Source organism: Pelecanus crispus, chromosome 1 (assembly GCF_030463565.1).
Source record: "Pelecanus crispus isolate bPelCri1 chromosome 1, bPelCri1.pri, whole genome shotgun sequence".
Lineage (NCBI taxonomy): Eukaryota > Metazoa > Chordata > Aves > Pelecaniformes > Pelecanidae > Pelecanus > Pelecanus crispus.
Window position 1 is genome coordinate 164,787,042 of NC_134643.1, and position 22,091 is coordinate 164,809,132.

The 22,091-nt window shown below is 39.9% G+C and overlaps 1 protein-coding gene across 1 annotated transcript in view; it reads right to left on the reverse strand.

Annotated features, from left to right (window-relative positions):
• The window catches only part of TPP2 (tripeptidyl peptidase 2), a 55,318-nt gene extending 34,218 nt beyond the window's left edge, over nt 1–21,100 (reverse strand). Inside the window, exons 1-13 of the mRNA XM_075714472.1 lie at nt 20,939–21,100; nt 14,271–14,399; nt 13,254–13,349; nt 12,736–12,840; nt 12,013–12,137; nt 11,127–11,290; nt 8,898–9,052; nt 7,746–7,822; nt 7,123–7,250; nt 5,194–5,293; nt 2,856–3,004; nt 2,602–2,717; nt 801–969 (exon numbers count right to left, since the gene is read on the reverse strand). Coding sequence (XP_075570587.1) covers nt 801–969; nt 2,602–2,717; nt 2,856–3,004; nt 5,194–5,293; nt 7,123–7,250; nt 7,746–7,822; nt 8,898–9,052; nt 11,127–11,290; nt 12,013–12,137; nt 12,736–12,840; nt 13,254–13,349; nt 14,271–14,399; nt 20,939–21,100 — 1,675 coding nt within the window. The remainder of the gene's footprint in view (nt 1–800; nt 970–2,601; nt 2,718–2,855; nt 3,005–5,193; nt 5,294–7,122; nt 7,251–7,745; nt 7,823–8,897; nt 9,053–11,126; nt 11,291–12,012; nt 12,138–12,735; nt 12,841–13,253; nt 13,350–14,270; nt 14,400–20,938) is intronic.
• Between the last annotated feature and the right edge of the window lie 991 nt (nt 21,101–22,091).

Sequence of the window (22,091 nt, forward strand, 5' to 3'; positions counted from 1 at the left end):
ACATGCCAACCTTCTTGCAAATCTCTGGTTTTAGGAAAGAAATTAATCTCAGTAACAAGCTCTCACATGGATCATTGTTTCAATACAGTGTAATTCAGTCTCTTGGTGAGTTCCAATTTGTATTTAATAAAACAGGGCAAAACGGTTTATGCAGAAAAGATGTCAAACCTTACTTTGATTTGCACAAGTTACTTTTACCCTGTTAGTAACTAAAACCTGTATCAATTGCTCTATTACCCCTAGATATATTTATGTTTATCCATTATTAGATTCTGAATATAAGTCTAGTTTGTTAAACTAAGATTTTTTCTTAGGTTGTGGAAACCTAGATAAAGTCCGAATCTAGAATTTATAGTCTTTAAATAACTAAGAAACTAACTGTTGGGTAAGTTCTTTCATCTTCAGAACAATAATCATTCTTTGTCAAGAGTTATCTACAACAAAAACCCTCAAGTTCTACAATTTCATGAAACATCAGGGATATTTGATTATTTTTCTGTATTCTTCCTTGGCCCCACAACTTCACTTTAAAATTTCTTCAGAACAAAGAGAGATCCCTTTTTTCAGTGAGGGGACGCATGAAGCAAGACTCCCCCAAAACATGGAAGTGCTGAAGTTATTAGTCTGAGGTCAGAATGGAAAAGTTGTTTAGCTGCATGCCTTCATCTACCATGAAATTTACAGTTGTACTTGCTCCTTTTATGGTACAGACTCCTATCACTCCTCATTATCAGAGCTTTTTTGTTTAAAGTTTACAGTTTATTCCCCCTCCCCCCCGGCATACAAAAGCTCTTTCCTACCTGTATTCTCAGGAAAGACAGGTTCTATGCCAACCCCATGATCAGAAGGTGCAGCTATCTGGGCAGGATCTCTGAGGTAGATTCCACGGTTGCTGCCGACAGTAACCGTAAAGCCTATGTTACTTGCGAATGATGAATTCTGAATGAGGTAGTCATAGGCTTTATCAACCTGTTAGAAAGAACACATTCTAAATTAGCAAATTTCAGCTTAATAGTCATTTATGCATATTATCTTCAATATGAAGTGTTCAGCAAGCACAGCAACCAACAGTGAAGTAACTCACATGCTACCTGAGCCACACTGATAGTGCCTTAAGCGATACTCAGTATACAAAATGAGGCAACATTTTCAGTCTGCAACCGCCACACAGAGCACAGAAAGTCAAGAACATTAAAAAAAAGACAGATAAATCTCCTTTGCTATAAATCCATCAAAAGATGCATAACAAAAGTTTTCACAGATGACTTCAAAGACAAAGCGGATTTCAAAGGCCCAGACCTACTATACTAATTTAGGTGCCTTCCGCCTATGTGGAACAACACTAGTTAAGCATTTAAACCTTTTATACAAGAGGTTGGGCAGTTCAAAAGAGACAAGCAATATGGGATGCCCATATGAGTTTTATACACTGATATGAAATAAGAGAATCAGGTCATGAAATCCAGCCCTGGCTTTAAGTAAATGAGCTGTCACAATAAACTCAGATGACAAGTTCACCTTTTTGTTTTGAAAAGACACCCTTCTATCTCGCTTTCTATTTTACTGACTCCAAAAATCTTACATTCTCTTCTGCTTCACAGGGAGCTACCTTCACCAGCTGAGATTAGGGCACTCTCCTTTGAGACAAGTGGACATACAATAGCCTCAGTCTCCCAGATCAGAGTTTTAACCATGTTTTAACACATGCTTTAATCACAGACTACTAAATCATAAGATATGACTGCTGCATTTCTTTTTTCTGTGGCAATGTTTTTTATTTGATATGGCTACCACCATTGCTGCCTTCTGTATCAAACTCAAGTGTTACAGATGTGCTTAGCGGACGTTACCTACCAGGTTCCAGCATCTCCAGAACGTGAGTTTAGGGCTAAGCGTTTAATAGCTAGCATCTTTAATCATGAGAGCAAAATCTCAGTACCTTTATTTGGCTACGATGGGAGTGACTGTAGGCAAAAAAACAGCAGCAGCTCTTTAAGAACCTAGGCTTATGCATAGGAAAACTGTAATTCACTATGCCTTCATCATACAAAGGATCACATCACAGATTTCCAAGCTACTTAGAAGTCTACAGGATACAATGAACACTCAGAATTTTCAGTGCAGGCCCAGAGCAAAGTCATTGCACAACTGTAGCTGTACTGCTTTGTGAACCAGCGTGGGTATCTCTATTTTCACTGCCCAGAACTTACAGTTCCAGCTTTTGTCTGCGCAGAACAAGTTCAGCTCTCTCTGCCAATAGCATAGAAACATTTTTGGACATTAGGACAGAATTTAGGCATCCAAATCCACACGTGGGTGATAAAAACCCACATCCCACTTTCACATCCACATACCTTTTTTATCAGTCTAAGAATCTGTCTAGCTAACACATTTATTCTACAGTAACCCCATACTGAAACTGAAAGAACCATCTCATTCCTCCTCCCCTCCCACTACATTCCCTTCTGCCTCAATCAGATCTGAGAATCAAGTAGCAAGGGAGCAACTGTGTGAGCTCATCTAGAAAGCTGCTCTTTTTTTGTGGGTTAGTTTTCCACTGGCAGTTATTTATATTATGTTGGGTTTTTTGCTAGCAAGTACCTGAATAATACCATGTCCTTGTGCAAATACTTCTATGTTTTCAGCCTTCACTGCAGTATTTTCTAAAGCTCTTCTGACAGAATGAACAGTGTAATGAATATCATTAGCTTTGAGTCCTGAAATTAAAAATAAGGGTATTATTAGATAAAACAAAAAATTTGAAAGTTACAGCTTTTTTTTTTTTAGAGGAGAAAGTATCTAATCTCTTTTAGACTATGCATCTGTATTTAACATTGTACATTGTAGCACATTACCTGACAATACTAATGCAATGCCTCCACATGCATTGGGAGAAGACATGGATGTGCCATTCATGAGTTGTGTTCCTCGCAGGGTCCAATTTGGAACAGAAGCGATAGCACCTCCTGGGGCACTGATACTTACTCCAAGGGCTCCATCAGTACTAGTGTTAAAACAGAATGGTTGAAAACAAAACTTTTTTTTCTGCACACATTATTCTTGAATTTATACGTACACTTAAAAAAAATAATTTTAGCTTTAGGGACCATTCACAAGTATATTACTTCACTAAATTCATTAACCCATTAAACCCAAGAAAAAGCATGCTACTAAGTAGCAACTTAAAATGTCACATTAATCATCAGTTATGCCTGTTTTACACTGTAAGTTTTCTAAACTTTCACTCCTTCAGTACTCTTCACCAGGCTTCAGTTTAGTCAGCAGAGTATCTTCTGGGATTTGAATTGGAAAATACATGCAAACAAACCTATTAAACACTTCAATACATAAATTAGTATTCTACGTAGCCTATTTAACAGTTATTTTTGAAGAAAAATAGTAAAAGGGAGAGGAAGACTAGAAAGATCCAAAATCCAGATCTCTAGTTTTGCATGTTGCCACTTCACTACCAGGTCAAATTCTGAATTACAATACAGAACCTGAGACAAGGAGAACAGGGGGGGGAAAAAAAAAAAAGGAATGTCAAGAGGTGGATCAGGATCAGCTGAGCCTAAGTCAGGTTTCTCTTGCCCAAGCGTATTTAAGAACAGGGCAAGTACCTATGGCACAGTTAAAGCAGCATCTAGTTTTCAAGTGTATGAGCCAGGTGTACTCCATCTTCCTTGCTCTGGATAAACCACTTGAATTGGTCAAAATCACACCACTTGAGTAAGGACAGCATTATGCCTGAGCTATTAAGTTCTGTGGAGAGACAGAGTATTTATATCCCACAGCAACAGCTTCATATGTCTAAAATCTGTCTCAGAGTATTCTCAGTATGATACTGTAATGTAACGTTTGCAGATATTTTATGACAGCCCTATATAAACAATAGGTTCTGTATCATGACACTTCTGGCCAAGCAGTGCACAGTATATCTGCCTGAAAGCCTCTACTGCTTACTGGAACAGACTGATCCCCTACCCCAAACCTGCTCTAGCAATGCTTTAGGAACTCTCCAGTCACCTGTGTGTTTCATCCTACACAAGGCAAACCCTCCTTTGGCCAGACTTGGGCCTTTCAGCTTATGTATGCTCATTCTGACTATTTTACAATGCAAAGTGACAAAGCACACAAAATGCAGTTCACATATATGTGTGTGTATGTATGTATGCAAATATTAATTACAACTCTTTCTCCCTTTCTCAGCTGAAGGCAGAGACCACAGTTCTCTCTTCCCTACACGAAACATGACAATTCTACATAATAAAGTTCTTCGAACAATATACTTGCCTGCAAACATACAAACACCATGACAGCTAACTTTAAAGACCAATGCTAATAGCGAAGCATTTACTGTGTAACCAGCAAATAAACCAAGGACCAACCTCAAGCTATGTTTTTTTTATTTTTTCCTTCACCCAATACTACTGTAGGTTAAACTACAAAAGACAGTATACAGTAACTCCACACTCACAAGAACAATTCCAAAGTCTAAACGCAGGCAAGAACTCAGGAAGAGATACTATTATTTTTTTCTTCTTTTGGCTACCACATTACTATCAAGTGTTGCCAAGATATGAAATAAAAAATAATAATAATAAAAATAAATTATCAAAGTTCTCATTGCCCCTAAATTTTATTTTACAGATCTTTGAGATAATTTTCTATAATGTGAGGCAGAAAAGCATTTTTTTCCTCACACCTCTGCTGGACTCAAGCAAAACCTTTGAGTAAGTTGTACCACCACAGCAATGTCACTGAAGCCAGAAGTAACACCACTGCAAGTAATAGTATTTCTTTTAATCTTCAACACTAACAGAACAGTTAACTTCACCACACTAACATTGAAATAAATGCTATGGAAAAAATCCTCTGAAAAACGTAAATTTCAGAAAAAGAACAAATTTCCAAACAACTTTTCAACAGCTTTTATCACCTCTGAATAGGTTTGCTCTCATCACATACACTTTCCTGAAACGTACAGGTTGAGCTGAGGCAGTTCAGTGATCCTCTCCCTCCCCCAGGAGTTCTAGAGCCCAACATACAAAGGCCTTCCAAGAACAGCAGGCTACCTATGCACCATCCTCACAGAAATATTTTTATTCTAGTATTAATGACCAATTTTTAGATTTTGAATTACATAATCTGAACCCCCAAAGTTAATGAATTTGTTCTTTTAGTATAACCTACCTAGGCCCCCTGGATGACCAAGTATATTGATTTGCTGGCAGTTTTTCTCTTAAAGAGTATTCAGCAACCATCATGTCAGGTGATACATAGGCACCAACACCTGTAAAAAACATTCAAGCATTTAAGATGTACAATGAATTTTTATTAAAACCAAAAATTAAATATTTCTGTGTTTTAAATTCAATATGAGAAGAATTTTTGCTTGACATTTAAAAATGGAAAAATACATTTTCCATCTCATTAAATCCAGATATTTTTACAAAGCAAGTGTAAAGCAGCATGCTTTACTGTATAATATTAAAATATTATATCAATTTCGAAGTTTCATTTTTATTCAACTGGAATAGAATGTATTCTCCTACTACATTTCTTTCACAACAGATCACTTTTACATGTCTCCACTCTCTTCCGCACCCCTTTGGCTATGTTTACAGTTACAAACTACACCAACCATACCTCAAAGCATTCTGTGTGAATTGGTTCATGTTTACATGGCTCACAGCTACACCACCTGGAGCAGATGGCCACATCCACACAGCTCACACACAGTGATGAGACAGTTACTACTTTTCTGTATAGCAGTTCAAAGTGCCCAGAACATGTAAAAGACTATGTCAAAGCCTGCTAAAGTTGTATTTTTAGAATGTGAGGTCAAGGATGCACATTGCATCCATGTGATGTACCTATTCTAAAGTGTACACTCCATTTTCTTTACGGCACAAGCACTATCAGGATGGTAGGAAACTACCATACAAATTTGGCAAGAAGATGTCCATATTGTCTGTGTGAACCAAGCCAACCTGTCGACTGTATTTTGCTTTACCCTCAAAAAACCCTTATGTGGTTCACTACAGATAGAGGACAAAAAGCAAGCTGCTTTGCATGCAGAGTGAATGATCACCCAGTCTCTGGAGTGATACAAGTAAGCTGAACTAACAGAGTAGATACACTGTAAAAGCAAAGCCAATGCAGACCTGAAAAGAGCTTGTTAGTTCCAGTTCCAACCCCCAGTCTCAGTAGTGGAGTAATTGAAGATTAACTTTTAGAAAGCAATCAGTGTTAATTCTACTAGCTGTCCTGAAATAGTGTCTCTCCAACTTTCAAGTCTACATGCTAGTGTCCCTGCCTGAGAATTTTGAGATTTAACAAGCAGCTTGTGTAATGCAGTAATGCAGCATCAGAGACTAGGGAAGTTACTTCCGAATGCTAGACAGTTTGCTAAGTCTTACAACTCAATCTTTCACTAAAATATCAAAACCATACATTAGCCCATCAGAAAAGCCAATTCTTATGCCTGTAATAGACTTGAACAGAAGTGGCACTGCAGCTCAAAGAATTCTTCCCCTAGAAGGACTTGTCTAGGTCATGTCATGGGACTATTTTATATCCAAATTAAAAAGCTATTCTACAAATAGAAATTAGAGTATCTGATGAAGACAGATGACCTAAAACTGTGGTTCTGACAATTCAGAATGCATTACAAGACTTTCCAGAAGATTAATTAGAATGCAACTTGCTTATATTTTTTTATAAGTTGCATTTACCAGCAGCTAATGATTTAAGTAGCATGCTCAGACAGTTACAGTTAAAAAAATAATCTTGGAATCTTCAAATAGGTCAGACCATAAAGATTTCTTTTCCAAAATTCTATGCAAAGCCACATCAAATCAAGACCATCCGCCTCCTACCTCTGTTTTCTACATACGTAGGGTCTTGAATTATAAGATGACAAAAATCTAAATTTTTACACCTAAGCATACAGCAAGTGCCTCCCTCAGAATTAATCTTGTAGCTCAGTAGTCTTTGATTTTTTTTTTTGCATTCAGTTCAGCAATCAACTGGTGATCTCAGACACGTAACACAAGTACAAAGCTTGAAAAGACAGAAGCTGAATAGTGCCAAAATTTTTTTTCAAAACAAATTATTTACCTATCACACTAGATGTAGTTCCACCAGGACATCCTACTGTAGAAAGGCAAGGGCCATTATTTCCTGCACTTGAAACATAGATTATGTTGTGTTTCCACACTGCTTCATTAATTACTTCACAAATTCTCCTGATGTGAAAGAAAAAAAGTCATTTAATCAACAATATTGCTTTCTTCCCACGGGGCGAAAGTCCCATTTCTAGTAGAATATTTGTGACCAGTCACAGAACAAGGAATATTATGCAGCCTGCTTCCCACACCTAGCAGAGGCGGTTCCAGTACAGCAGCTGGCCACAAAAAATATCTTCTGTTTTTAAAAAGGAGTAACAGTTATGTAGCAATATTAGGTCTTCAAAAAAACCCCACAGATTATGTGATGTTCCACCTACAAAAATTCTTTATTATTCCAAAATATTCCTTGTATTATAAATCAATAGCACTTTTGATAGTTTTACTTAACTTTCAAAGACAGTTAAAAATGTAAACAGCAACACTTTAATGTGTATGAATCATTTGGGCCTGGACAATTCATTCTTACTGACCGTCCATTTACACAAAGCTCAACAAACGTAATTCCGCTTCTGTGACATTAAAATACTTTATATTAACCACTGTAGAACTCACCCAGAATTTGGCCAATGTGTTGCCTCTCCATAGCTATAGTTGACAAGATCACATTTGTATTTTATTGCTTCTATCATCTGATAAAGTAAAAATAAAGCCAAAATACACACTAGTCATAGCATAAGTCACTTATGGAATGGCAAAAAAACATCTGCTTAAACTGATCTGCTACAAATCTAAGAAAAAGGGATAGATTTCTTTTGACTCTACAAAAGAAAATAACATACTTCAATCAGCTATTTAAGTGGTATTTTCTCAATGAACAAACAGCATTAAAAAAACCCCACTCCCTGAACAGTCTTATTCTTGCCATGTTCCAAGCTATAAATTAAGACATTACCCTAAGAGAAAAGTGCAGACATCATTAGTATCATCTCAAATGTCTGTCCTCAACAACATAAAACTCCCCTTTCCCATGCAGTTTGGTTAAATTCTAAAAAGTCACCAAAACATTATTGTACCTCTTCATGTTGCTATAGCAAGATATTACATGGGCCACACATATAACTTTCTATTTGCAGTTCCTTTTCTTGTGTAAAATTTTCCCCCATCAACTCACTATATGGAAAAGGTCTTGGGCCTTTCATCATTAAAAAGGAACGGTATTTTTCCTCAATCTTAAGAAACAGTTAAACCAAATTCAGCCACATGGGTAGATAGTAGTCTCTCTTCTAGATTTATTTAAGTATTTATGTATTCTATAGTTATATAAGCAACTATAAAAAAAATACACTCACAACACAGAATAAGGAACTTTAAATAAGCATACAAGTAACTTAGTCCATGTGTCAAGCTAGCCAGACACACTGCAACTCTATCAAAAAAACCCTGGAAGTGCTTAAGTCCTCTATGCAACAGAAGTCTTGTTTTGTATTAAAACATTAGTCTTAAGATATGCTTTAAAATATATTCTGTTTGCTTTTGTGGGTTTTTTTGTTTGGGTTATTTTTGTTTGGTTTGGATTTCTTTTTTGTTTGGTTTGGATTTCTTTTGAGGGGGGTGGGGGGGTGGGTTGGGTTTTTTTTTGTTGTTGGACATATTCTAGAACCGTAAAAACACGACCTATAAGCAAGTAGAACAGAAAGTGTTCCACAATATTCTACAATTAAGTCACACTGCTGAGATTAATAGTTTATTCAGTGAAATACCCACAGCTCTTATTAGACCAGTGCCAGTTTCCATTGTACTTAGTCTCGTATCACCGATCTTGATTGCAAGTATCTGAGCTCCAGGAGCCACACCATTTCGTTCTGGTTCTTCTGGAAAGTACCCAGCTGCAATACTAGCCACGTGTGTTCCATGTGCTCCTGAGCAAATTAAAAGTTATATCACTGTACGTTTAGTGAACTTCATTTATACCAATTTAATACACTATAGCTCAATTAATTTTCAACTTACTGATCTGTAAGTATATAAATCCAGTCACAACACAAGTGGTGTTCCCCAGGGCTCAGTATTAGGGCCAGTTCTGTTTAATATCTTTATCAGTGATCCGGATGAGGGGACCGAGCAGACCCTCAGTAAGCTTGCAGATGACACCAAGTCAGTGGGAGTGTTGATCTGCTTGAGATTAGGAAGGCTCTACAGACGGACCTGGACAGGCTGGACCGATGGGCTGAGGCCAGTTGTATGAGGTTCAACAAGGCCAAGTGCTGGGTCCTGCACTTCGGACACAACCACCCCATGCAACACTACAGGCTTGGGGAAGAGTGGTTGGAAATCTGCCCGGCAGAAAAGGATCTGGGGGTGTTGGTCAACAGCTGGCTGAACATGAGTCAGCAGTGTGCCCAGGTGGCCAAGAAGGCCAACAGCATCCTGCCTTGTATCAGGAATAGTGTGGCCAGCAGGAGCAGAGAAGTGACTGTCCCCCTGTACTTGGCACTGGTGATGCTGCACCTCGAATACTGTGTCCAGTTTTGGGCCCCTCAATACCAGAAAGACATTGAGGTGCTGGAGCGTGTTCAGAGAAGGGCAATGAAGCTGGTGAAGGGTCTGGAGCACAGGTCTCATGAGGAGCAGCTGAGGGAACTGGGATTGTTTAGTCTGGAGAAAAGGAGGCTCAGGGGAGGCCCTATCACTCTCTACAACTGCCTGAAAGGAGCTTGTAGCGAGGTGGGTGTCAGTCTCTTCTCCCGAGTAACAAGCAATAAGACAAGAGGAAATGGGCTCAAGTTGTACCAGGGGAGGTTTAGATTGGATATTAGGAAAAAATGTCTTGAACAAAAAGGTTGTCAAGCACTGGAACAGGCTTCCCAGGGAAGTGGCTGAGTCACCATCCCTGAAGGTATTTAAAAGATGTGGCACTTAGGGACATGGTTTAGTGGTTGACTTGGTAGTGTTAATGGTTGGACTGGATGATCTTAAAGGTCTTTCCTAACCTAAACAATTCTGTGATTCTAGAAAATGAGCCCAGGGTTCCAATCATTTGGAATATCATATTATACTAAGGAAAAAAAAAAACAACCACTAAAAAGCAGCAATCTGCAAAATAAAACAGCTTTTTGAGGAGAGAAAGGAGGTAGCAGGCAGAGAAAAGGAAGTATTAATTCCACTAACAAAAGTTACTTAAAAAGTTCAACACATCCTACTCAAAGTTATGAAAATTATACCTGAGATGACTCAGATAGTGGGGATTAAGAAAAAAGTTAGAAATAAAACTGCACATAGCTATAAAAAGGAATCTCTCAAAAAAATGACCATTGATTTAGAAACCAGAACTGCGTCTTGTAGTTCTACTGAGATGGGATAGTTTCATGAGAAATTAACAGCATTTTTCAAATCAAATACATCCATACCACCTTAGTCACTCAGGATGCTTCCAAAACAAAACATGATTATATAAAGAATACACAAATACAGGTTCAGAGTGGTTGCAGCTACGTCTGTAGTGACACTCGCCACCACGAAAAGGTTTGGATAAACCAAAATAAAGATTAATATCCCTTTTGCTCATGGATGTCTTATTTAAGGTTCTTAAGTTATACAAGCACAAAGGACAGCAACTAAAAATCAATTGTCACCATATACTTACGAAACAAAACAAAGAAGGTACTTTGAAAGAAGGTTCTCTCTATTTTAGCCTTTAAGATGCAGGAACATCTTAAAGAGTACCTAAGTATACACATTGTATGTATACATGCATACAAACACAAAGTTGACAATATTTCAGACAAAAATGCAAGCAAGTCTGGTAACAAGCTGTCATTGAAGGTTTAGTTCAGGAAATCTGAGTACTGATCCTGATTGCCATTCATAGTGATGTTGTACTAAGACAGATGCCTTGAGCCATCCCAAGTACCAGAATCAGAACCCAATACAAACTGCTGCTTCTTATGATACCTACTCAGCAGCAAAATTTTTCTTAAGATTATTTTAATTTACCTCCACTTGTCACAATGGAAAGAAGGTTTCCATCATCATATATATTCACAGAATAATTCAACATCTCAGATGTTCCAAAAGATCCATATTCCTGAGCCTCTTTGTAGGTCCTCAGCACAGTACAGCCAGTTAAGTCACCACTCTCACTTGTGTCTATGCAGGCTCTGTTGACAAAAACAATAAAAAGGCAATTTTCCAGTCGCTGTAAACTTTCAGTTATTTCCCACCCACTCCCACCCCCCAGCAAAGAGTACCACAAAGACTTCAAGAACTCTGGTTCTGTGTTTATGGTATTTTTTTTTAAGTCAGTATTTTTAAACCTGACTGTTTATACTTAGATTCAGAAAGTACAAAGATCTCTAAATAAACGAGTTTTCAAATGCTACTAAATTTGAATAGAACTGTCTTTGAAAAGCAAGCATATGGAAATTCACACAATTTCCAAGGAAGAAATTTTACTAAAGCTAGCTGTTCAGTGCTGGTACACAAACATTTGAAGTCTTACCCACTGTTTTGTATGATTTACATTATCAGTCAATAAAAGTGCCATATTACACCCTGAAGCTTGTGCAAAGACTTCTGTTTTGGGTTTGTTTTTTTTTTTCCTATCACCAATGGATACTCAAAGCAATTTTACTCTGCCTCAGAGAAAAATCCGACAAGCTTACACTTTATATCATGCTGTCTTTAATAAGACTTCATTCTACCCCATAATTTGGGATCGGAACTTTGTCATGAAACTCAAGTGATACAGCAGGATTATTTTAAAGCAAATAATATTTAAGACCTCTATAAAGAGAGTAGATTTAAAAGTTAACACAGTCTTCAATGCAAGCTGTTGTTTTACGTGCAGGACAAGACATTTTAGACAAGTTTAGGCATTTACCTCCAGGTCTCACCATCATTCCATACTACACAATCATATACTGGGCCAGGATCACTATATTTCTTCTCAAAAGAATTCAACAGTTCTACTTGATTTTGAAGTTCTTCCTTTATTAGCTTATTTACCTAATAAGGCAACGAAAATCCAGTTAGAGTATTTCTAAAATTATTACAAGATAGGTAATCCTATATTCCTTTCTGATGCTATACATTTGTTCCATTACTTCATCAAGAATGTAAGACTATTCTAGGAGTTACAAACATCTAGAAGTTCAATGGTCTTCAACAGTGCACTATTTGCACTATTTTTGGCCTATTATGTACAACTATTTCCAATTTCTGTAACTGTAACATTTAAAGGTTTTTTTGGGTTTTGGGTTTTTTGGTTTTTTTTTTTTACAGATTGTTAAATGATACAGTAGTGACCCAAGGCATTTCTGGTACTTCACTGAAATAGTACTTAATTTACAAAATAAAGGATATGTTTAGAAGATTCCAATTTTGAACACAGTGAGGATGACAGCCTCAAAAAAGAGCATATTAAATTAAAAATAAGACTTTATACAGACTTTTTAAATTAATCAGAAGATACACTGGTAAGTTATCTGCCAAAATAATCACCAGTATCTTTCCTTCACTCATCTAATAAAATATTTTAATCCTCTCAACCAGTAACAGATTGTTGCAAGTGACAAATTTACAAATTTTTAGACTTATACAAAACCTGGGAGGGAGAGCTATGAGCAGCATCAAATTCTTCTTGTTTCCTACAGGCCTCTGCTAGAGCCAGTCTGTGAACAGGATCCCAGAGCTTTTCCTTGCGTTCTTTCTGTAATATAAAACCAGGTTCCTCAATAGATTGACAAATACATATGTCAAATTATGAAGACTACAAAAATAATTTGAAAGTTCTGATTTGAGACACAATGGCTAAAAAAGTCCAATACAATACTATAAACAAACATCAATCGCTACACAGAAAAAAGAAACAGGTATCAGTACTTTCTAGACTTTTTGCCTCAGTAGACTACTGTGAGGAAGACCACCTCCTGTTGTTCTGAAAAGTCACAGAAGAAATGGATCATGTCAAAACTAAACAAAAATCAGCAAGAGAACAGCTTTCAAGTGCTGGCTAGCAGCCTGCGTGTGTTAGCAAATCACATACTGCAGCTTCCTAGAAAAACTTAAGAATCAGAACAGTGAAATATGACTATATGCCAGAAGCAAAATGTAATACCTTACCTGAATCCTCTCCTTAAGAGCTTTAGGATAGATATCATAGCCATTTTTTATGCCAATGTGATATTTGCCTGAAGGATTTACCCAATTTGCTGGAATCTACAGAAAAGTATATTCAGAAATAGGTTAACTAATGGCATAAAGAAACCCCCACCCAACATTGTGTAAGAGAGCTTAGCAGAACAGACTTGCAAATATCACCAATTTAATTCCCTATCTCCATGACAGTAACTACTGCACTAAGTTTCAACATGACATGGCAATTTCAATCCAGTTCCAAAGGAATCAGTATCAATTCATTCAACATCTTTAAGTATCAGTTGCCATGATACTCTACATTTAAAATATCCAGCCACAGCAGTGACTTTATCGGGTAGAGGTCTGGGGAAAACAATAGCACTATAAATGAAAAGAAGCACCCCAGCATGAAGGGGTATTATGGTTAGAGGTCATGACATATCCTGCTGCAGTTTAGGCTCTCAGTACATCAGATTCACTATTCCTAGTAACAACAGCAAAAGAGAGCAACAGATTGACCCTTACAATCATATTCTGAGCAAAATTCAGAAGAAAGCTGATAGCATGGAGAGTTCCAAAGATTTGATGCCCCCTTATCACCTCATCAATCTAACCAGCCAATTACAAACATGTCAGTAACATCAGCAGTTATATGTAGCCAAGATCTCTACTAGATCTCATTGTATACTTTCTGCAAACTTCTAAAACTGTATCAGATACTGATTTGAACAAAGAGTAATTAAGTGATTATCAAGCCCCCAACAAAACTCTGTACACACCCCCAATTCAGCTACAGACAATATTCAATATAAAGACATATGAAAAATAAAAGAAATGTCAAACAATCCACTGAAGATGAGCAGATGCAGTATTAGTTTTGGATAAGATCTGGTTAAAAGGAAGTTTGTTCTGCAGAAACCAGAATAGGTGCTAAATTTGTTGTTAAACAAGAAAGAAAGAAAAAGGATGCCCAGTGGTGTCTCTGTACCACCAAATACTCACCTTTAAAGTTCTTCCAGAAAGACCAGTAATTTCCCCATCTTTAGGTTCTACAATGGTACATGTAGTTACATCACCACTGCCTGTTGTGTCAATTATATCAATTATCTTGGGTTTCCCATCAGTTGTAATCTGAAAATATGAGCACAGGAAAGTTGAAAATGTAGTTGATTACCCTTTAGCATACAAACCAGGAAATCTTTCATTTTGTTAATAAAAATATAAACTTCCTAAGCACCCAACCCAACTGAAGGACAGAAAACCAGCTTGAAATTAGTTAAATTTTCAATGAACTAAGTGCAACATGTCCATCTTTCTGGTTTACACAAAATTACTAACTCATTTCTAAAAAGGATTTAGAAGAGAAACAAGTAAAAGCATTATATCAATAAAGCACAGGAGCCTCAATTTAAAACCAAGCCTAAATTTGCAAAACCATTTGCAAAAACTACTATTTGTGTTCAAATGACCTGCTTCATTACTTCCATCCCACGGTTCTGGCCAAATTTTACAGTAATGAGTGCACAACTCTAACAAAGTAAAAGGTGCTGAAGTACATGCACTCACAAGCTTAAGTCTCTTAACTGAGCTGAAACCTAACAGGAACACAAGTTACCATAGAATCATCATCTTATTTTTCCTGTTTCAAGCATTCTGCTTCATGTTTTAATCAATCTGAAGTGTTAGGAGCTATCGCTATATACACCTCATACTGTATAAGGAGTATTTTTACCAGGGTGAGGAGAAAGAGAGCTCACTAGCTAAGAAAAGTTTACGAGCACAAATTTAAGGCCTCCTCAAATTAAATGAAACTAGCCCTGATGGACTTTACAGTAGTTGCAGGCAACTAAACAACATCAAAAAAGAAACCAGTAACCTACCTAAAGTTCCTTTCACCTAGAGGAACCTTCTACACAGTTACCAAGTGTATGATTAAGATTTTTGGTTTAACTTTTAGCAAAAACATTCAATGTTATCTTCTTGTAATAACATGCTTCATCTAGTAGGTATTGCATGAGTTTATTCAGCAAATAAACTATACGCCATATACAGTAGCATTTGCCTGAAGGACAATAAGAATTCAAAGGGCTGGAGCACCTCTCCTATGAGGACAGGCTGAGAGAGTTGGGGTTGTTCAGCCTGGAGAAGAGAAGGCTGCAGGGAGACCTTATTGTGGCCTTTCAATACCTAAAGGGGGCTTATAAGAAAGACGAGGACAGACTTTTTACAAGGGCCTGTAGCAATAGGACAAGGGGTAAAGGTTTTAAACTAAAAGAGGGTAGATTCAGACTAGATGTAAGGAAGACATTTTTTACAGTGAGGGTGGTGAAACTCTGGAACAGGTTGCCCAGGGAGGTGGTAGGTGCCCCATCCCTGGCAACATTCAAGGTCAGGTTGGATGGGGCTCTGAGCCTGATCTAGTTGGAGATGTCCCTGCTCATTGCAGGGGGGTTGGACTAGATGACCCTTAAAGCTCCCTTCCAACCCAAACCTTTCTATGATTCTATGAATTGGCCATATGCACCTATTTGTACAGTTCCACATTAAAGACTGATTTAAAAAAAGAAAAAAGAAATCAATAGTCTTCCCAACATCTCCTATACACTAACTACACTGAAAGTGAAAAAAGCTTCTTGTTTAGAAAAGCAGCAACATTTGCTGTTTTCTACCATCTAAATATTTGGTATTGTTGCCTTTATTCTCTACCAATAATTTTGATGCTAGACATAACATACATAGCAGGTAGTTTTGCTCAAATCATGCTCTGGAATTGTGAATTCAGCTGCTGGAGGTTAACATGATCAAGCTGTTTCATAAAAGCCACTCTGCTGCTGCCAAAAAGACAACAAGGGTCAACCTTTTATCACACCTCAACAAATAAGGATAAATACTTCCCAGGTCTCAAATTCTCATGATTTGAGAAAACAAACAAACAAAAAAACAAACCCCAACAACCCCCCCCCCCCCAGAAAACCCCAAACAAAAAAACCCCCAAAACTCAACAAAAAAACCAACCAAACAAAAAAAAAAAAAACCCCAGAAAAATAACAGGCAACCCTCCCCCCAAAATAAAAACAGGTTTAAACAGCTGAAAAAAAAGAACCAAACCCAAAAATCCCAAACCCATAGCAACCACAAAAAGGACATTCATTTCATTTCCCACAAGGTAACAAATACTGCTTTTGCAGAGGCTTGCTAAGGAAGAACTTCCATTACAGAAACCAACACTGTTACTGTGTTCATAGAAATTCATGTTCAGTTACGAAAATTGTTAAAGTGTGTTAACCTGGTAAAACATCTACTGAACAACAGTTACACAGCAGTGAAAATTTACTTGGAAAACACAGTGTGTAGGCACTCAAACCATGTAATTTTCTACTGTTTGTAATTAATACCTTCAAATGCCAATCTCCACTCACAGAAAAGTCAAGAGCTGCAAAAATAATAATGCAACTGCAAGCCAAACCTGAGATTATCAGAATCGGACATTTTTCAATATGCCTCTAATCAAAGTGAATTATTCAGTGATCAAAGCACAAGGAAACAAGAATGAAAATGTAATCCAAGGTGACTTGTTTGAAGTAGACAAGTTATACTGCAACAGGTGGCCAGAACACAGATTTATGCAATAGCGAGCTTGGGTAGTTTTAAAAGTTGTTTCCTAGCCAGGAAGACAATGTGCAACTCCTACACTATACAGCTCTTTGCCTCCTAGCTGAATAGCAGGTCCACACACGCTTGTGAGTTTGGACAATTAGAATCAACAAATCAGTCTTTCAGTCAGACACAAGAAACTCAAAGAGCTTCAGGTGCAAAGATCCAAGGTTCAATTCCTAACAGCAGCGATCCAGACAGGTTCACGGTCATTTAGTGCAAGTAACTGATATGGCTTCTTCTGATGACATGAACCGTTGTTTGGCATACTGCCGGCCAGTAGTAATGCTACAGTGAAACTCAGAGTTCAACTGGGTTTTCCTTTTCAAGTCTTGTAATTCTGAGGAAAAAAAAAATAATAATAAAAAAATAATCAAGTGAACTTGATCAATCCCCTTGCGTGAACAGAAAAATCCTGAAGTAATGAATTTACTACAGACAGAAGGTACCTTTTAGTACCTTTTGCATTAAAATGAAAAAAATGAAGAACTTTTATACAATTAGAAGTATTTTATAGTGTATTTATAACAAAATCCCCAATCCTACCTTTAATATCATGGTTTGCTGACAGCCATTTGAAAAAACTAAATAGTCTACTAGTTTATAACTGAAAATTATTTTGTTGTTTATACATTTTAGTATGAAGTTTGAAAAACATACCTTCATGTTGGCTCTGACTTTGTAAAACAAATAAATTAGTAAGTTGAGCACATTAATGATAATCTATCTGCACAAACCTGGCAGCTGTTCAGTACAGTAGAAGTAGAGAAACACCAGTATCTCTGACAATCCCAAATTAAAAGGCAACGCCAGATGCATTTAAGCATGTTGTTGCCAGACCACACAGTGTTACTGATTCCAACTGACAGCTATTGCAGCAACAAGAGATGAACAAGTTCTTCAGCACTTTGGTCACAGGACAGCTGATCATCATCACAAATAAAATAATTTTCAAACAATTTTTTTTTTTTAACTCAGTGCTGAAAAGCAAGTCAAACTAAACTCACTGCTACTGCTAAAAGGTCATCTCATAAAAGTACAAGCTAATTTTAGTAAATAATAATTCCAACAGGCACTTCACAAAATAAGCAAAATTCCAAGAAGCAGATCAACCAACTCCTCTATTGTGAAACGTAACAAGAAGTGACAACAGCAACAGGGAAAGGACAGGGTAGGGTTGAACAGAGACTATACATACACATCCACAATGCTCCATTAAACATACCTTATCTGCCCACCTAAAATTTCATCAGTTGCTGTGCCTTAATGAGGAATTACAAGCCATGACTCTGCAGATAACAAGAGGAAATCGATTCTACAAAGACGGCTGAGAGAGGAAAAAACTAGCATGAAGGAAGGAAGCAAACAAACTGAACTTTACAGTTGGCATCAACAGGTGTTGCATAAAGCAATGGAAGACAAGGTGAAAAGAGTTCCCTAGAGGGCACTGGCTACAAAAGATTCAGAAAGAGGAAAGTAAGTACAACTCAGATTAACACTTTGTGTGTCAAAGCAAGCCAATCAACAGAAAAATGAAATCGATGTAAGAAGGTTTGTTAAGCCCAGTAACTATTCTCTCTACAGCAGCAAGTACCAGGGAAGAATATAAACATAATGGTATCTCCCTGTTATACTCTGCCCCCAAATCTTTTTGTTCCTCAGCAAGTGATCTATGCCATACATTTATGGTATCAGTGTTTACAAAACAAAGTATAACATCAACAAGCAAAGGAACTCTACCCAGGAATGAGATGCTAAGGAGCAGCAAAGCATGAACTGTTTTGTTTTGACTAAAACCCCCACAATATTCAAAACAGGGTAGCTCATTTTGGCCCATAATCATTACTGACATTAACATGTACCAAAAGTTGTAATACCTACTAGCCTTACTACATATAATGCCTTCTCTTCCCTCTAAGCAACTGACTCAATTCTCACAGTTCTAACTCCATGCCAGGCCAAGAACTGAAAGACTGACAGTAAGAAAAAGCAGAAGCAGAGAACACAGGAGCATTAAAAAAAAAAAAACCAAAACCTGTCCCAATGTTAGAAACTACTTGTCACAGTACAGCTATGCGGTCTTGCTGTCTGCGCCCAGGTCACTGTCTTATTCCGTGGAGGCAAAATGTAAACTGCCCAGTACTCCACAGAGCGAGGACATCCTCTTGCTGAAAAGAGACTTCCAAAGCTATTCTACAGACTGTGTGCTGCCTACATGTCCTTTATAATTCCCTGTACCCTGTGCAATAAGCCTCCCCATTTTGTAGTTTAGGAAGTAGCCTAAGTCAGGTGTGTTAAGTGGGGAGTGTGGAAAGAGCACACAGCTTCTCTACATGTTTCTCCAATACCCCTGCAAACTCACTCTCACCCACTGCAAGACAAATTTCACACCTGCCCCAACCCTGAAAATTCTCTACAAATCTTTTCCTTCACTACCTGGAATTTTATCCTCCACATAAGGAAAACAGGTCAAAGAAAATTGGTATGGTCAACACTGAGATCACGAAGGTTCATAAGTAACCCTTATTAACCCTTATGGACCTTGGGTTACCTATCTCAGAACAAAGCTTCCGTCTACTGCCCATAAACCCATGCTTTTTTTTTTTGTTTGTTTACACCCCTCATTTATAACCTCTAGAGATTTAGGATTTTTGCTTTCATATGTGAAACTTCACAACTATGCACATCCCATTTATACTCATACCTTCCTAATTGTCTTTTACTACTTTCTGGTCTGCCCATGATATTATCGTTTGCTTTTTGGCTAACTTCCTTTACACTTCCTAATTACTGTTCCACTTAGCCACAACTTTTTGCCAAAAGCACTGGTTTCATTCCAGCTTAAATCAATCGAAGTTACAGCTGTCCAGTCCCTCCTTCCACCCTACCTGTCCTCTTTGCTGCTCTTCTCACTTACCTGAACCCCATAAGGGGTCATTTCAGAACACTGAACTAAAGATCTGCCAGGGTTAGGTCCTTGAACTAGGTCACTTAGGAATAAAATCTGTGCCTGTGCCAAAGAGAGGGCAGAAACCAACACAGGCCCTGCTTAATTAAAAAAAATAAAGGATGCAGTACCCAAGTGAGTTGCATACAACTCTCTGAATTATTTCTTATGGCTTCCTTTGCCACATCTCAGAGAAAACACATTGACAAGAAATTGGATGCACTAGTGACATAAAAGGCCACACACAAACTTACACGATAAAAAAATGTTGAGAGACAAGAGTTAAAAGAACTAAGGAAGTGCTGTGACATGCCAAAATTGAAATCACATACACAGAAATTTACAGATCTGAGACCGAGGTCATAATGGCAATCACTGTGCGACCCCAGCTAGCAGATCCAAATTTGATACAGATTGTTATTGTAATACAACACACGAAAAATACACTGAGAGAGAGAGATATGCAAATTTTGCCAGAAACACGCTTCTCATGCAAAACACCTGAGCGGCTGTTTGTAGCCTCTAGCTACCTACTGCTGAATTAGTGCTAAGGTTTAACAAACACGCAAAGTACTCTTTTATAACGAGTTCTACGTGGAAGACGACAGCCCAAGAGGCCGAAGTACCGTAAAACGCCTGTGAACGGCTGCAGAGGAGGGTCCTCAGACAAACACCCGAAGTGAGCGGTGCGGAGCGCCCTGTCGACAGGCCTCCCCCGCCCGCCCGCAGCGGAGCCCACCCTCACAGGCATGGATACCGAGCGGGAACTGTAAGCACGCACACAAGCAACGCCAAGTCCCCAGGGCAGCCCTTCAGGAGCCTCCCCTGCTCTCGCCGACGCCTCGGGCCGCCGGGAGCCATGGCCGCTCCCGGACGAAGGCCCCGGCCCCGCACTCGGCCCCGTCCCCCCGGGAGCGCGGCCGCCACAACACCACGGGGGCAGGCGGGCAGGGCCCGGCGGCTCCCGCCGCCCGCTGAGGGCCCGCCCGGCGCCGCTCCCCGCCGCTCCCCGCGGCCGTGACTCAGGGCCGCCGCCGGGGGCGGCTCCTCCCCGCCCGCCGCCCGTTACCTGCATGCCCGGCGCCCCGGGATCCACGCCGGTGTCCAGCACAGCCAGCAGCACCCCCCGCCCGTCGAAGTCGGGAAAGCGGGCGAGGAAGGCGGCGGCGCCGGTCTCCTTCTTGGGCAGGAGGCCGTGGAAGGGGAAAGGCTCCTCGGCGGCGGCCGCCATGGCGGGAGCGCGGGACGGGGCCGCGCGAGAGCAGAGCGCGGCCGGCGGTGCCGGCTGTGAGGGGGGGAAGGCGGGGGGGCGGTCGGGCGAGGCCGAGGGGCGGCGCATGCGCCTTGCCGCCCCACCAATCCGCGGGGAGGCGCACTCTCTGGCGGCCGGCGGAGCGAGAGCGCCGGGGCTAAACCGACCAATAGGGCGGCGCGCTGGGCGGGCGCTCTCGGCGGAGCCGGGGGGGCCCGCGGTTGGCGGCAGCCAATCAGAGAAGGGAGGGGCGCCACGCGCCGGGATCGCGCGGCGGGCTGCCGGGCCCCAGGGGCGGCCGCGGGAGCAGGGCGGGCGGCCCTGAGGGGCGGCCCGGAGGGGCCGGGAGGGGCCGGGAGGGGTGGCCTCCCGGGGTCGGCGGCCCAGGGCAACCCTCGGGCCCCACTTCGCCGCGGGCGGGATGGCTGCGGCCTCCTCGGGGGGTCGGTCCCGCCTCAGGGCTGCTGCCAGGCCGCGGCCTACGGCGGTGGCGGCGCCTGGCCTCCCTCCCTCAGGCACCGCTGAGGGGACATGCCGGTGCTGCGGCGCGGGGGTGCGCGAAATTCTCCGCGTCGGAAACAACCGATGTGCAAACATTTATTTCTAATTTTTTTTTAAATTTATTTTTTTGCTGATTCATTGGGATAAAAACACGTTACGTGGCTGCAGCGCCTGCAGGAACGCTGTATCTCCATTACCTGTGGGTTGCCGCGGCTTCTGTAATGTGTTGCACGGCAGTTTGATGCCTGTGCAACTCGTTAGCAAAGAGAAGGACTATAAAGGCTACCTAAACGCTGTGGCGAGCTCCAAATAAAATTTTTTGGCGAAGTAGTTAAGAGAAAATTCTCAGCTTTGAGGAGAGGTGTTAAAGTTAGTTTCTAGCCTTCATTGGTCGCGTATAAACTTGCAAAGCACGCTGATCGGTCGAGTATCTGAAAGCAAATATACAGAGAACTTCTTTTAAAAAGAT